At 67.7% G+C, this 16,240-nt stretch overlaps 1 protein-coding gene across 1 annotated transcript; it reads left to right on the plus strand.

Annotated features, from left to right (window-relative positions):
• Positions 1–451: 451 nt before the first annotated feature.
• Positions 452–13,580, plus strand: MICALL2 (MICAL like 2). The gene is made up of 17 exons (XM_040989968.1): positions 452–594; positions 5,329–5,377; positions 6,870–7,011; positions 7,748–7,929; positions 8,253–8,416; positions 8,698–9,717; positions 10,027–10,259; positions 10,704–10,782; positions 10,936–11,054; positions 11,177–11,347; positions 11,620–11,657; positions 11,731–11,854; positions 11,943–12,033; positions 12,257–12,330; positions 12,425–12,539; positions 12,729–12,775; positions 13,513–13,580. Exons 1-17 carry the CDS (start codon positions 452–454, stop codon positions 13,578–13,580), a joined length of 2,859 nt encoding a protein of 952 aa, XP_040845902.1.
• The last annotated feature ends 2,660 nt before the right edge of the window (positions 13,581–16,240 follow it).

The raw sequence follows: 16,240 nt of genomic DNA on the forward strand, positions 1-16,240 counted from the left end.
GGGGCCGGGGCGGGGCCTGACAGCCCTAGGGCGGGGCCTGGTCTGCCGAAGCGGCGCGGGGGCGTGGTTTATCCGGGACAGGGCCTGGTCGGCTGGGGCCTATCCCGAAGCTCCGCGGCGTGGGGGCGTGGCTGGAGGAGGCCCGGGGGCGTGGCTGGAGAAGGCAGGGGGCGTGGCTGGAGGAGGCCCGGGGGCGTGGCTGGAGGAGGCCCGGGGGCGTGGCTGGAGGAGGCCCGGGGGCGTGGCTGGAGGAGGCCCGGTCGTCCAGCGGGAGCCCGGCGTCCGTGAGGCCCGGGGAGCGGAGCCCGGCGCCCGTGAGGCCCGGTCGTCCAGCGGGAGCCCGGCGCCCGTGAGGCCCGGTCGTCCAGCGGGAGCCCGGCGCCCGTGAGGCCCGGGGAGCGGAGCCCGGCGCCCGTGAGGCCCGGGGAGCGGCCGGGGTCCCGCCGCCCGCATGGCCGCGCTGCGCGCGCTGCAGCAATGGTGCCGGCAGCAGTGCGAGGGCTACCGAGACGTGGACATCACCAACATGACCACGTCGTTCCGCGACGGCCTGGCCTTCTGTGCCATCCTGCACCGCCACCGGCCCGATCTGCTGTGAGTGCACGCTGCCCGGCCGTCGGAGGGCGGGCGGCACCCCAGGGTGGCCGGGGTCAGCGTGCCTGCCCAGGGAGAGCTGGGCGCCTGGACCTCAGGGCTGGGCTCGCGGCCGGGCCACCCACAGCCCGGGCTCCTGGAGGAGCGGTTGTCCTAGGAGCAGACGGGTGCACTGAGGCCTCGTCCAGTCCCCCAGGCTGCCTATGGGAAAGCTGGGGTCCAGCCCTGAGGTCCTGGAGCGCGCGTGTGGAGCCACCAAGGGGGCCCGGCGGCCATCACCCTCAGGGGCTTGGCGTGGATGCGCGTGGGGGTCCCCAGGGGCCGCAGCAGCCTCGCAGGGAGAGGTGGGGCTTTCCCGCCCGAAGAATGTCCATCTGCGCCCACTTGTGCCAGGGTCAAGGCTGGTGCTTGTGTGTGTGAGCCGGGCCAGGGTGTGCATGTGTGTGTTCATGTGCCGGGCCTGGTGTGTACATGTGTGTGTGCCGGGCCCAGTGTGTGTGTGCCGGGCCCTGCGTGTGTGTGTGTGTGTGCCGGGCCCTGCGTGTGCGTGTGTGTGTGTGTGTGCTGGGCCCAGTGTGTGTGTGCCGGGCCCAGTGTGTGTGTGCCGGGCCCTGCGTGTGTGCGTGTGTGTGTGTGTGCTGGGCCTTGTGTGTGTGTGTGTGTGCTGGGCCCAGTGTGTGTGTGCCGGGCCCTGCGTGTGCGTGTATGTGTGTGTGTGCCGGGCCCTGTGTGTGCGTGTGTGTGAGCCGGGCCAGGGTGTGCATGTGTGTGTTCATGAGCCGGGCCTGGTGTGTACATGTGTGTGCTGGGCCCTGCGTGTGCGTGTGCCGGGCCCTGTGTGTGTGTGTGTGCCGGGCCCTGTGTGTGCGTGTGTGTGCCGGGCCCTGTGTGTGTGCCGGGCCCTGTGTGTGTGTGTGCCAGGCCCTGCGTGTGCGTGTGTGTGTGTGTGTGCTGGGCCTAGCATGTGTGTGTGCCGGGCCCTGGGTGTGCATGTATGTGTGTGTGTGCCGGGCCCTGTGTGTGTGTGTGTGTGTGTGCCGGGCCCTGCATGTGCGTGTGCTGGGCCAGGGTTTGCATGTGTGTGTTCATGAGCCGGGCCTGGTGTGTACATGTGTGTGTGCTGGGCCCAGTGTGTGTGTGCCGGGCCCTGCGTGTGCATGTGTATGTGTGTGCCGGGCCCAGTGTATGTGTGTGTTGGGCCCAGTGTGTGTGTGTGTGTGCTGGGCCCAGCGTGTGGGTGTGTACAGGGTCTGGCGTGTACACATGTGTGTTGCCACGCACTCACTTTCCGCAGCCAAGAATGGGTGCACCTGTAGACACTGGGTGTCTGGCTGTCCGCCGTACCAGCCAACCAGGGCCCCCAGCAGGGCTGTCCACAACGCGTGTCCCCTCTGCTGCCCTGCTCAGAGCGGGCTGGAGGGGGACGGAGCTGCGGCTCACGGTGCCTCAGAGCAGTGGGCTTCCTCTGTCCCCACTGCCAGCCGGGCCCCTGGGGGAGGAGCGTGTGAAGGTGGACAGCCCTGGTGGCCCCCTGTCCTCCAGCCCCCCGGGGATGCTGAAGGCTGGCCATGTCCCTCCGTCACTCCTGAGACCTAAGGGCAGCAGGAGCCTGGACATCCTGTCCCCCGGCTGCCACCAGGAAGTTCTGCCCTTTGTCTGGTTCTAGTCCTTCCTGCTCCGTGCTGAGGGTGTTGCCATTGCACAGGGAGTGGCTGGGAAGGAACAAGCCTGCGGCACCAAGCCAGCCAGGTGGGGCGCCGAGACCCCAGCACTGCCTCTGCCCTGCTGGCCGGCGGCTCATGGGAGGGCAGAGACCTGGACATGTGCCCCTGCGGCTCCCCAGGCTGGACAGCACCTGGGAGGTGTGGTCAGGAGCCAGGCCTGGCATAGCACTCGAGCCCTGGGCTCAACCAGCCATTCTAGGCACCTGCCCACAGGGCATGTTTCCTGGGTGAGGCCACACCTGCCAGGGGCCAGGCGCTGAGCCTGTCTTGGCGGAATGGGCTAGGCTCTTGCCCGGTGTGCCTAGGCAGTGGGCAGTGAGATGGCGGTTCTGGGATAGTGGTCCCCGAGACTGCTTGCTGTTGGGGGGCAGGGAGCTGCCAGAAGCTCCAGAGGCAGCTGGGCCTCGGCCGAGGCGGCTGACCTTCCCACGCAGCCTGGCGGTCGGCAGGAAGCTGCTTGGCGGACACTAAGGCTCCTGTTCCCTGCCCAGGCGTGCTGGAGCAGGAGGCAGGCGGGAGGGGTGCAGCCCTGCTCCGTGGGCGGCCCAGGCCGGCCAGCTGGGGCTCTGCTGGCCCCCTCCGCACACTGCCGTCCTGCTGGCCGGCCTCTCCCAGCAGCTTCTGGCCCTGTGGGTCCCTCTGGACGCCACCACCCTCGTGCCGCCCACCTGTTGCCGTGTGTCCTGCCCACCTCTGTGTCTCCCCTCCCCCCTTCCTGGTAGGATTAACTCCAGATGTGCTGTGGGGGCCTGGAAAAAGTCCCTGCTCTGCCGGGGGACTTTCCCGGCCCTCCCGTGCCCCCGAGGCAGTAATTTGTTCCAGAAAACAAGCCTTATGAGGTCAGCCCTTCCGGGATGTCGGCAAGGGAGAGCATCCCCTGGACGGATAGACAGATGGCCTGCCAGGAAGAGAGGGGCTGGGGCTCCCTGGCCGCAAGGCGGACCCCCCGCACCCCCTGAGCGGCAGCAGGCCCTCGTGGACCCCTGAACTCACAGGCTCAGCCCTGTACCCCAGGAATCTTACTCAGCAAGCAACAGCGGGGCAGTGGCTGTGTGGTAGCAGCCGAGAGGCTGGGGCGCTGCCGGGGCGCTGCCGGGGCGCTGCCGGGGCACTGCCGGGGCGCTGCCGGGGCGCTGCCGGGGCGCTGCCGGGGCGCTGCCGGGGCGCTGCCGGGGCGCTGCGGTTAGCATTCCGGGAGCCCACGCAAGACACTAGCTGGCACTCCTGGGCCCCGGCCATGGTTTGAACCAGCCATGGCTGCCGGGGGAGGCCTGCCCACCGCTACTCCGCCTTTCAAATACATAAACTGAATAAATAAATATGGACAGGACGGGTGGCGAGTTGGGAATGAGGAGACCAAGTGCCCCCTCCCCCCAGTGCTTTCCAGAACAGAGGGGGCACACAGCCCAGGGGAGCCGGGGGCAGCCGGAGGACACTGGCCACACCCCTGCATCTCAGAGGATCCCTGTGGGGCGTCCCGGAGGTTAGGATGCTGGGGCATTTTGTCCGGAATGCGGGCCCCTCTGGCTAGGAGCTGGCTGTGCTGAACTTGTCTGGGGGCTCAGTCCTCAGATCGGACTGTCCTGGCATGGCCTCCAAGCTCAGCTGGGACAGAGGTGACCGCCTGGGTGAGGCAGAGAGGGGGCGGTCTGACAGCCCAGGTCAGGCCTCAGATCAGGATTTGGGCCCGATTTACAGATGAGCAAACAGTGTGGGGCACTCAGTTTGCTCATGGGACCTGCAGGTCATCGGAGCTGCCCGACCAGGCAGCAGGCAGGGCTGGGACAGGGTCTGTGGGCCCAGGGACTGCTTGAACCCAGGTCAAGGGTGGTGGGCTGGGCTGGGCTGGGAGGCAGGGAGCTGTGGTGGACCTTGCTCCCCGTGGACCAGCCTGTGGTGGACCTTGCTCCCCGTGGACCAGCCATGGAGGCCACACGCAACCTTAGGAGCCTCAAGGGTCCAGGAGCCGGCTTGGACTTGGTCCTAGGGGCCTCCCTGGGGCCCGCAGCTCCCGACGTTCAGTGCTGAGCCTGTGGGAAGGAAGGACGGAGGTGGGGCAGGTGCTGTTCTGCCCTGCCAGGCTGGCGTCTCTCACAGGGGTTGCAGTTCAAGTGGCCAATAACCTTGGGAGAGCCCGGAGGGTTGGCTCCATGCGCCCCGGGAGGACTGGCTCGCTGGCAGGAGAGACCACCTCCTCTACTAGCTGAGTTGGGGCAGGGGTGGCTGCCGCTGTCTGTCCACCCAGGAGCATGGTGGTCTTGGGCTGCTGCCCCACACTCAGTCTGCTCGTCTGCAATTTGGGCTCAAATCCCGACCCGAGGTCTGAGCTGGGCCGAGTGGATGGGACCCAGGCCGGGTGGCAGCAGGGAGCCCCACAGAGATCCGTGTCTCACTCCCCAGCGGCCCCCAGCAGCCGGGGCTCCCTCAGGGTCCCCCGCGGGTGTGCAGGAAGTGGACAGAAGCAGAGCGAGGACTCTGACGTAGAAGTGGGTGCCCAAGCCGGGCCTTGGCCGCCGCCCCGACTCATCCCCGTTTAACTGCAGGTGTCTCTACCGGCGGCTAGGGCTGGGTCCTGGTTAGAGCTTGTGTATGGGCGGGGGCGGTGCTGGGGACCTGCGGGCACTGAGGGCCAGCTGTGCCCTGGTCACTCAGGGAAGCTCAGCTGTGTAGACTGGCCTGCAGCCCTGTGGCTGAGTGTGCAGGTGTGCTCATGTGCCTGTGTGTCCAGCCTGCGGCCCGAGGCACTGTCCCTCCCTGGGGGTGAGGGCAGCCAGTGATGCCCCGGGCACCGGGTCCCAGAGCTGCAGAGCTGGGGCCAGGCCTGTGCCCGCTTCTCACATGTGTGTGCTCTGCCCCTGCCCTGGGCCCAGCCTGCCCTGGGCCTGCCCTCTGTCCCTTGTGCCCGGGGCAGGTGGGGCAGGGCTTCTCGGAGGGAGCCCCCTGCCCACTCTGGGCCTCCGACGCCCTCTAGGCTCGTGGCACAGCTGTGGACCCGTGTTCTCTCCTGCAGGGACTTCAGCAAGCTCAGGAAGGAAGACATCTATGAGAACAACAAGCTGGTGAGGGCAGCCCCGGCCCTGCCACAGACCATGCGCCCCGGCCCTGCCACAGACCATGCGCCCCGGCCCTGCCACAGACCATGCGCCCCGGCCCTGCCACAGACCATGCGCCCGTGCCCTGCCACAGACCATGCGCCCGTGCCCTGCCACAGACCATGCGCCCCGGCCCTGCCACAGACCATGCACCCCGGCCCTGCCACAGACCATGCGCCCGGGCCCTGCAGCAGCACCAGCTCAGAAGGGTAGCCCGGTCCCTTGCTGCTCCCAGGCCTGGGTCCCCAGCGGGACAAGCCAGGCTGGGCTGTGTTGCTGGCATGGAGGTGTGCTCAGCCCCTCGGGGCTGGCTGGGTGGGCTGCAGCAGGAGAGGTTCTGAGGAGCCTGTCTGAGGTCACTGGACAGGACTGGAGGTCAGGGTCCCCGGGGCTTCTGGCAGCGGAGCAATGGGGACAGCAGGGACAGCGGGGCAGTGGGGACAGCGGGGCAGTGAGGACAGCGGGGACAGTGGGGCAGTGAGGACAGCGGGGACAGCGGGGCAGTGAGGACAGCAGGGCAGCGGGGCAGTGAGGAGAGCGGGGACAGCGGGGCAGTGAGAACAGCGGGGACAGCGGGGCAGTAAGGACAGCGGGGCAGTGGGGACAGGGAGGCATTGGGGACAGCGGGGCAGTGGGGACAGCGGGACAGTGGGGACAGCGGGGCAGTGAGGACAGCGGGGATAGCAGGGCAGTGGGGACAGCGGGGCAGTGAGAACAGCGGGGCAGTAAGGACAGCGGGGCAGTGGGGACAGGGAGGCATTGGGGACAGTGGGGCAGTGAAGCAGTGGGGCAGTGGGGTTCCCGGGGCTTTGGGCAGCAGGGCCCTGGAGCAGCAGCGAGCTCTTGGAGTCTTGCTTTCAAAGCCAGGAGAAGCTGCTGTGGCTAGGTCAGGGCATAACCTTCCGCCCAGAGAAGTTTCTGAACGCTGGGTCATGGGGAGAGGGTAGAGCTGGGGGCCCCAGGGCCTGGCCACAGCGGGCAAGTGGAGCTCTCGGCCCTTGCACCGTCTCCTCCGAGTGAGTATAGGGGCTGGCAGAGCTGGGGGGTCTCCGCCTGAGGAGGGGACGTGGGTGGGATTCCTGGCCCTGGCCCATGTAGGTGAGTCAGTCAGTGAGCAGGGTCCTGGGCAGCCTGGCAGCTGTGCCAGGGGGCTGTGGGTGCCAGGACAGCCTTGCTGGGGGGCTCTGGGACCCCCAGACGTGCACAGGTGCTCTGTGCCTGCTCAGCCCTCTGTGTCTGCTCAGCCCTCCCCGACCCGTGGCGTGGGCTCCCAGGGCCCAGCCACTCCTGGGTCCCCGCTTGTCCCCGGGGAGAGCCGGGCAGCCCGGTGGATCAGGCCAGAGTGGACAGGGCTGTGCAGGGCTTGGGGTGCTGTGAGGGCCTGGCCAGGGCTGTAGGCCCACACTCCGGCCCTCAGACCCTTCCCTGGTGCCAAGCCGGTGCCTGCCTACCTCCCCAGGCCTTCACTGTGGCTGAGGAGAAGCTGGGCATCCCTGCCCTGCTGGAGGCCGAGGACATGGTGGCCCTGAAGGTTCCTGACCGGCTAAGTATCCTAACTTACGTGTCCCAGTATTACAACTACTTCCATGGACGTTCTCCAAGTGAGTACTGCCCATGGGCTCCTGGGCTCTGTGGCCACCAGCCCTTCCACCCTGCCCGCCAGCCCCGTCCACCATGGCCACCAGCACTGCCCACCTTGGCCACCAGCCCTGTCCATCCTGCCCACCACAGCCACCAGCACTGCCCACGGGCTCCTGGGCTCTGCGGCCACCAGCCCTTCCACCCTGCCCGCCAGCCCCGTCCACCATGGCCACCAGCCCTGTCCATCCTGCCCACCACAGCCACCAGCCCTGCCCACTGTGACCACTAGCCCTACCCACTGTGACCACCAGCCCTGCCCACCGTGGCCACCAGCCCTGCCCACCCTGTCTCCATGATTGCCAGCCCCGTGCATGCTATCTCCCCTGGCCTGGCACCCAGCCCTGCTCTACTCTGGGCCCTGTGCTGGGTCCGTGGGACTGTGTCAGGGCACTGTCCTGCTGCAAGGGCTCTGGGCCTCCCTGCTGCACCCCCTCCTCTGGCCCGGGGTCCCTCACCCTTCCCCTCCTGACTCAGCGTCTTCCAGCCCTGGGCTCCCGTCCACCCCACATTCCTCCTCAAGACCTCAGAAATCCCCGGAGTCCTTGTGGGCAGGCACCGGGCCAGCGCTGCCCCAGGGACACGCACGGCAGAGCTGACCAGGCCAGGCGTCCACTCTGCCCCTCCCCTGCCCGAGGACAGTTCCCACCCTGCCGTGGGAGCCAGCCTTGGGCCCACCCCCGACCCCGTATCTTGCAGTTGGGGGTATTGCTGGTGTGAAGCGGGCGCCCGAGGGCTCCGCCGAGGGACCATCAGGAAAGAAGGCACTACCCCAGCTGGCCACAGCGACCTCGCCTGCCCCTGCCCGAGGGCCCCCATCGTCCCCTGGCAGGACCAACTCTGTGGTCCAGAGGAAGGAGGAGGGCCCGGCCACTAAGTCTGTAAGCACCAGAGGGTAGGGGGCTCTGTGGGGTCCTGCCCGGTGGGCTGGGGATGCCCACTGCACAGAGGCTGAGACCAGGCCACCGTGCAGGTGGGCCCAGGGTGGAGGTGCTGGTGGGCCTCGCTTCCCAGGGGACTGGCACCCCCTGTTGGTCCCGGGCTGTCTCTTCGGCCCACGAGGAGTGGGAACAAGACCGAGTGAACACAGGACACCCCAAGTTCTCCCCAGACCCTCCCCCCCCCAGGGCCTGCTTGGAGTCAGCCTTGGTTCTCCTGTCTGTCCAGTGGAGTTTTCTGGCTGTTGGCAGGCCGGGTGGGGGAGCCCGGGTGTGGGTGGCTGAGCCTGGTGTCACCTGGGGTCAGTGGCTCCCGCACCTGCTTCCCCCAGGGCCTGCTCAGCAGCATCTGCGCCATCTGCGGCAAGCACGTGCACCTGGTGCAGCGGCACCTGGCCGACGGGAAGCTGTTCCACCGCAGCTGCTTCAGGTGGGGCCTCCACCTGTGCGTGGGCTCGTGTCCGCACGCAGGTGCCCACACATGCCCACGTGTGTACATGTTCTCCCATGCGTGTACACTCCCACGGGTGGGTGACGTGTTCACGTGTGCGGGTGGCTAGCTTGTCCGCACTCCATGAGGCTCTTGGCAGCTCTGCGGCTGGAGAGGATTGACGCGTGACTGGCTGACCGCAGAGCAGCCCTGCGTGGGTCTGTGCTCTGGGGAGGCGTGAGCCGTGGAGCAGCAGCGACAGCCTGCTCTTCTCCCTGCAGGTTGAAGCCACCGCACCCAGGCACCGGGGAGTCCGTCAGCCTCACCCATGCCGCCCAGCATGCCAAAGCCAGCCCTCCTGGCTCCCGAGTGCCAGGAGGAGCTCTCGGGCAGCAGGCGGCCATCCCCATGGACACTGGGTCCCCCAGCACCCCGAGGAAGGGCCAGGAGGCAAACGGGCTGAGGGCAGCCTGGGAACCCGCACGGACCCGTGCAGCTGCCTCTCGGGCTGCCACCCCCAGCCCCCTCAGCCCGACAGTCACCACCACCACTGTGCGTGTGGCTAACAGCTCCCCGACTGGCTGGAAGTCACCTTCCCAGGGCACAGCGGTGGTGGCCTCTCCCCTGTCCCTGGATCCTTGCCCGGCTGTGCCACCAGGCCCCAAAGCACAAGAGGCCACTCTCCCGACCAAGCCCTCAGGTGAGGCGGGGGCCCCAGGCTGGAGGCTGCAGGCGTCCAGGACCCAGCAAGCCCGAGAGAGGTTCCTCCAGCCTCCAGCCACCACTGCCACAAGCATGGCCATCACCACCAGGATCACGGCCACTGCTGCCATGACCATGGCTACCAGTACCACGGCCACCACCACCAGCACAATGGCCACCACCACCAAGGCCACGACAACCACCACCAAGGCCACGACAACTACCACCACCAACGCCATGACCACCACCAGCAAGGCCACAACCACCACCACCAAGGCCACAACAACCACGACCAAGGCCACGGCCACCACCACCACCACCAAGGCCACAACAACCAACACCAAGGCCACAACCACCACCACCAAGGCCATGGCCACCAGTACCATGGCCACCACCACCACCACCACCAAGGCCTCAACAACCACCACCAAGGCCACTGCCACCACCACCAAGGCCACGGCCATCAGTACCACGGCCACTGCCATGGTCACCAGTACCCACCCAGCTGCTTCTGGTGACAGCAGCAGGGAGCGAGCACTGAGCCTTCTCAAGAAGGCCCTGCCAGGACTGGCGGGGACTGACATGCAGGTGTCTGCCAGGTGGGTGACGGATCACTGCCCAGGCCAAGGGGGTGGGCAGGTCTGGGGACCCCTGCCCATCTAGGGAGGAGATGGCGGCACAGGCTGTGGGTGGTCATTGAGTGTGGCCGCAGCCCCTGTGGGGGCAGGACCAGCTGTCCCCACCCTGCCCCCTCTTCAGCTCCTGAAGGCTCCTCTCCCCACCTTCGCATGGGGGCTTGCCCCAACCTCATAAGGTCACTCTTGGAGTGGGGAAAGGTTAGGGGTCACCTGGTGGCCCAGCGAGGAGTGGACCCCAGCCCAGGCTGGCCCCTGTGCTTCTGTCTGCAGGCCTTTCCCAGCCGCCTCCTCGGCCCCAGACCCCCAACCCAAAGCGGAACAACCACAAGCCAGCCCCCCAGCCAGGCCGCTGCCTCCTTCTAGGACCCCTGTTCCCACTGGAAAGGCAGAGCTGATGGCGTCCCCCAGTGTGGGCCACTCCTCCGCGACATCCACACCCCGGGCACACGGGGGTCTCACAGCTGTGCCCACGGGGACGAAGCCAGAGCCCCCAGTAGCTCAGGGTAAGAGTGGGGTGGGCTGCAGCCCAGCTGCTCCTGGTCAGGCTGCCTCCTGCTTCTATCCCCCGTGCCCATGTGCAGGGTGGCCATGCCCCCTGGCCCAGCCACACCACGCCTCCCATGGCTGCCCTGGTTGTGCCCTTCGTTGTTGCCACTGTGGCTCCTGTCCTGTGGCCTAGGCTCTTCCTGGAGCCTGTGGGGGGTTGCCTGGAGGTGCCACCCCCCGCGCCGAGCCACGCCCACACCAAGCCGAGCCACACCCCCAGCTTGACCCTTGGGGACACGCAGAGGGCTGGAGTGGGGAGACAGGAGGTGGGCAAGGGGGCTGAGCCCAGCTCCTAGAATGTGCCCAGCTGGCTGGGGGCTCCTGGGGGCCGGGAGTAGCAGTTGCAGGCAAGCCTTCCCCACAGACCTCGCCTCACCCTGCCCTTGCACCTCCTCCCCCAGGCCCAGAAGGCCAGGACGGACCTGCGGGGTGGCGGGCCCACCTGAGGCCCGTGGAAGCCCGGAGGAACCCAGCCCCGAGGTGAGGGTGGGCAGGGGGCTTCAGGCCTGAGGGGAGGGCAGCAGGTGCTTCCTGGGTGTCCCCTACCATGGGGACAGCATCCATCTCATGAGTGTGAGCCTCGCTTGGTGGGCCTGCCTTTGGTGTGGAGCTGACCCCCTGCCACCTGCCCAGGGGTCCGGAGCCGCAGACACCACCAGGAAGCCATGTTCCCAGGAGGGACAGCTCCAGGAGGGCCTCGGGGGACTCCCAGGGGAGCACCCGCGTCACTCTGACCCCCATGAGCCCTGCAGGTAAGAGGCACAGGGTCCTGAGGGGCCTCCCTCCCCATGGCTGGGTGAGGGGCCTGCCTCCCCATGGCTGGGGACACACGGAGCAATGCTGGCCTGACCATGGCTCTGTCCCCGCTCTCCAGCTGCTCTGCAACCCCCGCCGGCCACTGCAACTCCCTCCCCCAGCCGCCGCCGCCGACTGGCCGTGCCCCCCAGCCTGGACATCTCTGACGATTGGCTTCAGCCTGAGCCCTTGGGACAGCGAGCCCATGGGAAGGAGCGGCCAGACAAGCCCCCTTCGGGGACCAGTGCAGGTCCTTCCGGTGCCCGGGCCCCGGGGTGGGGTGGGAGGTGGCCCCCGCACTGCAGCCTGGGGTGCACAGGAGCCAGAGTGGGGGGGACCTGGAGGACCCAGGCCTCATGCGTGGGGCTGGAAGGAGCCCCTGGTGCTAATGAGGGGTTTGGTACCACCGACCTGGGGTGGGGACATGCAACAGGGGGTGGGGCCTCAGAGCTCTGGGCCCAGGGTGACCCGCATGTGGCCAGAACAGCCCTGGAGCCCACGCTGCCACTTCTCTATCTGCAGGGAGGTCCTTGGGCCCGGCGGTGACTTCCCCAGTGAGGGTGAGTGGCCAGGAGGGAGTGGGGGGACCGGCCCCTCGCTGCCCTCCCCTGTCTTACCCCTGCCCATCCCCAGCTGCACCCTGACTATGTCCCTGAGGAGGAGATCCAGAGGCAGCAGCTGGACATCGAGGCGCAGCTGGACGCACTGGAGCTCAGGGGCGTAGAGCTGGAGAAGCGCCTACGGGCGGCCGAGGGTGGTGAGTGAGCCCGGCACCCCCAGCCCAGTGCCTGCCTCCCCTTGCCCATCCCCGCGGTGGCCCGAGCCCAGCCTGGCTCCCTCTGCAGATGCCACCGAGGACGCCCTCATGGTGGAGTGGTTCCAGCTCATTCACGAGAAGCAGCAGCTGCTGCGGCTGGAGTCGGAGCTCATGTACAAGTGAGACTGGCCGGCGTGGGGTGGGCGGCCCTTCCAGCCCAGCCCAGGACCCCCATGGGGATGGGTGGCCCGGGTCCCTGTGGGGGTGGATGGTGCCTCCCGCTCCTCCAGCCCGGCCCAGGTCTCTATGGGGGTGGGCGGCCCCTCCAGCCCGGCCCAGGACCCCTGTGGGGGTAGGCAGCGCCTCCCGCCTGACCTGGCCTCCCACCTGCTCCCTCGGCAGGTCCAAGGACCAGCGCCTGGAGGAGCAACAGCTGGATATCCAGGACCAGCTGCGCCAGCTGATGGCCAAGCCCGGTGCGTGCGCCCTGGGCGCCCAGTGGAGGAGGAGCCCGGGCGGTGGGGTGGGGCCGGCGCTGACCCAGGCCGCTGTCCCCCGCTGTCCCCACAGAGGGCCTCAAGTCCCCGCGGGAGCGGCGGCAGGAGCAGGAGCTGCTGGAGCAGTACCTGAGCACGGTGAATGACCGCAGTGACATCATCGACTCCCTGGACCAGGACCGGCTCAGGTGGGGGCGGGGGCTGGGTGGGCAGCCAGGAGCTGCCTGGAAGCCGCCCCACTTCAGCCTGGGTGACTCAGGGGTCCTCAGCAGCCTGGGGCCAGCACAGACCCTGCTGGGGGAGAGGGGCACCCGTTCCAGCTGACTGGGCAGCCCAGGAGCCTGCTGCTCCTCCTAACCATCCTGGTCCTGTTTTAGGGAACAGGAGGAGGACCAGGTGCTGCAGAACATGATCCAGAGCCTGGGTACGTCCAGGCCTGGGGCAGGGGTGAGGGAGGGAGGGAGGGCCCGGGGCAGGGGTGAGGGAGGGCCTGGGGTAGGGGTGAGGGAAGGCCTGGGGCAGGGGTGAGGGAGGGAGGGAGGGCCCGGGGCAGGGGTGAGGGAGGGAGGGAGGGAGGGAGGGAGGGCCCGGGGCAGGGGTGAGGGAGGGAGGGAGGGCCTGGGGCAGGAGTGAGGGAAGGCCCGGGGCAGGGGTGAGGGAGGGAGGGCCCGGGGCAGGGGTGAGGGAGGGCCCGGGGCAGGGGTGAGGGAGGCCAGGCTGGCTCAGCTGAAGCAGGAGTCCTCTGTGGTCCTTGGCATCTGAAATGGTTGTGGGGATGCCTTCCTAGGGTGCTCCCCTGGATCTGAAGGGGGGACTCACCCCTGCCCTCACCCCCATTCTCACCCCTGCCTGCCCTCACCCCTGCTTTCATCCCTGCCTGCCCTCACCCCTGCTCTCATCCCTGCCCTCACCCCTACCCTCACCCCTGCCTGCCCTCCCCCCTGCCCTCCCCTGCCCTCACTCCTGCCTGCCCTCACCCCTGCCCTCACCCATGCCTGCCCTCACCCCTGCCTGCCCTCACCCCCGCCCTCACTCCTGCCTGCCCTCACCCCTGCCTGCCCTCACCCCTGCCCTCACCCCTGCCCTCACCGCTGCTTGCCCTCCCCCTGCCCTCACCCCTGCCCTCACTCCTGCCTGCCCTCACCCCTGCCCTCACCCCAGGCCTGCAGAGGAAGAAATCCAAGTTCCGCTTGTCCAAGATCTGGTCCTCGAAGAGCAAGAGCAGCTGACAGGGGACAGCCACTGGCAGGCATGCTCGGGGGCCACCCGGCCACCACTCCATGTATCCTCAATAAAGAAGCTGCTGGAAGTCCACACTGCCTCTTGTCGCCTCCCCCCGCGGCCCAGCTGTGTGCTCAGCATGGCCGCGCTGGGCAGCCTGGGCAAGTGCCGGCCTTCCTTGCTAGGCCTTGAGCTGGCTCCTGGCTGCGCGGGGGTGGGGCTTCTTTGCCCTGTGACCTCAGCAGGTGCAGCCTGGCTGGGCCCTGGCACGGGGGGCTGCATGCCGGGCCCTGGCCAGCCCCAGTTCCCAGTGGCCACGGTGTGGGTGGTGTGACCAGGAACCTGGTGAGCAGAGCTGGGCGCAGTCAGCCTGGGAGGGCTGCGCCTTTGTGGCGTGGGGGTGCAGTGGGGGTGGGGCTTGGATCCTGCCCAGTTGCTTTGCCATTTCTGGATGTCTTGACACCCAGTGGGTGGCTGGGGGAGTGCCATGGAGCTCACGGGGTGTGCCAGCTTCCTGGAGACACGGAGCTGGGGTGGTGAGAGGGGTGTCTGCAGTGCCGAGCCTCTGGCCTCGGGCTGGCTGTGCCCTGAGCCTCTGCTGCCTGGGCTGTCCTCGGTGACTCAGCCGCCACTCCGGGGGTCCAAGCACAGAGTTGAGGGGACATGACAGCTCCTGCTGACTGCTCAGGGTCTCAGAGAGGGGGCTGGCAGCAGGGGCCTCCCTCCCGCCACACTCTTCCCTGGCCACACACACTCCCAACCACACACTCCCAGCCACACACACTTCCGGCCACACATACTCCCGGCCACTCACACTCCTTCCTGGCCACACACACTCCTTCTTGGCCACTCACACTCCTCCCTGGCCACACACACTCCCAGCCACACACTCCCAGCCACACACACTCCCGGCCACACACACTCCCGGCCACACACACTCCTTCCTGGCCACACACACTCCTGACACGCATGCAGTGTGGCCACTTGACCAGCAGGGGGAGGTGGAGTGCCACTTGGCGATGGGGCGACTTGGACGTGTTCCATTCCCCGGATGTGGACACTGAGCCTGCAGCCAGAGCAGCTGGCTTCCCTCTGCCCAGCTCTTGCAGGGCCTGCCAGGAAGGGGAGGCCCAGTGCCCGACAGGTGCACAGGCAAGGCAGCCCCTCAGGAGTTGGGGTGGCCCAGAGCAGCACGGTGCTGGGGAGGGGCTGTTTTCCAAGTACCCCGTGTCCACACTCAGGTCCTGGGGGAGTGTGTCCCTGTGTCCACACTCAGGCCCTGCGCTGAGGGACCATCATGGTGGATTCTGAGTCCTGACAGTTCCCAGGTGGGGGAGCGATAGCCCTCCCAGCCCTGCCCTGGGGTGCAGCTGGCAACCCTGCACAGCCCTGGTCAAGGTCCCTGTCCAGAAGCCAGGCAGGGGTGGGGACGGGGCTCTGCGTGTCCACGTGGGCCAGGGCCCGGGGCCTGGCCTCTGCCCTCCCTTCCAGCAGCCCCGGCCTGCTCTCGGAGCAGCCCACGTAGCTGTGTGGTTTTGCCGCCTGCAGGTACCTACCCGTGCTTGGCCTCTGGTGCCTGGACCCTCCAGCAGGCCCGCCTGTGTGGGGCTTTGGGTCTTGGGTGTCTCCAGGTGTGGGCTCTAGGCAGGAGCCTCTCTGGATGCCTGTGCACCCAGGCCAGGTCTCCCAGGTGTGCTGTGAGAGTGACATCGATGTGTCCCATTCAGTGCCCAACGCAGGTCACGCACAGCCTCGGTGGTCACGGCTGACACGGGAGGTCACGCACAGCCTCGGTGGTCATGGCCGACACGGGAGGTCACGCACGGCCCTCGGTGGTCATGGCCGACATGGGAGGTCACGCACAGCCTCGGTGGTCACGGCCGACACGGAAGGTCACGCACAGCCTCGGTGGTCATGGCCGACATGGGAGGTCACGCACAGCCTCGGTGGTCACGGCCGACACGGAAGGTCACGCACAGCCTCGGTGGTCATGGCCGACTAGACAGAGTAGTTTAGGGTTGGGCTGAAGGCCAAGGCCTTGGGTCACTTTCCCTCTTTCAGCAGATTGCACAGTGGAAACAGTGGCTCTCCAGTGGTGTAAAACGCAGCCAGTGGCTTAAACTTTGCGATGTTTCCCTGTGGGTTGTTTCCATTCTTGGCGATCTGGAAAGGGGCTGCGTGTTGTTGGGTCAGAGCTCCGCGCAGCGGTATGGCAGGGGTCCATCTCGGTTGCAGGGGCTGACTCTCAGGGAAGAGGGTGCGACTGAGCAGTGGGCAGGAAGTTGCAGTCATCGGTACCTTTGTCTGATGTCCACTTTCCTGACACCTGCGGGTGGAATGTAGGTCCAGGAGGGGGGCTTGGGGGTCCCAGGTGGAGCAGGACGTGGAAGGCTTGGCAGGCAAGAGCTGTGGCCACCGTCAGACACTGTGGGCCACACAGGGTGACAGCAGCCAGTGTGCGGCCATGAGGACCATGCGATTATAGGGCAGGTGCAGGGAAGCCTCCCGGGGCCTGTCACCATCCTGCTGGGGTCCGCCGGTCCTGGACTTGGTCAGCCAGGGCCTCCTTGCTGGGAGGAATTGAAATCTCTTGGGCTGGAATGTTCTGGAAGTCAAGGCAGGTGCCCCAGGTGGGGGTGGGGTTCCCTCTGTGCCAAGTAGTGCTTTA

The sequence above is a fragment of the Ochotona curzoniae genome, unplaced genomic scaffold (genome assembly GCF_017591425.1).
Source record: "Ochotona curzoniae isolate NIBS_2020 unplaced genomic scaffold, NIBS_Ocur_1.0 contig_54, whole genome shotgun sequence".
NCBI lineage: Eukaryota > Metazoa > Chordata > Mammalia > Lagomorpha > Ochotonidae > Ochotona > Ochotona curzoniae.

What these genes read in the sequence shown, in the direction of transcription:
- MICALL2 (XM_040989968.1), top strand. Translation starts at nt 452, where the DNA reads ATGGCCGCGCTGCGCGCGCTGCAGCAATGGTGCCGGCAGCAGTGCGAG. An exon ending in CGGAGGAACCCAGCCCCGAG is followed by an intron (nt 10,783 to 10,935) that starts GTGAGGGTGGGC and finishes CCACCTGCCCAG; the next exon opens with GGGTCCGGAGCCGCAGACAC. An exon ending in CCCTTCGGGGACCAGTGCAG is followed by an intron (nt 11,348 to 11,619) that starts GTCCTTCCGGTG and finishes CTCTATCTGCAG; the next exon opens with GGAGGTCCTTGGGCCCGGCG.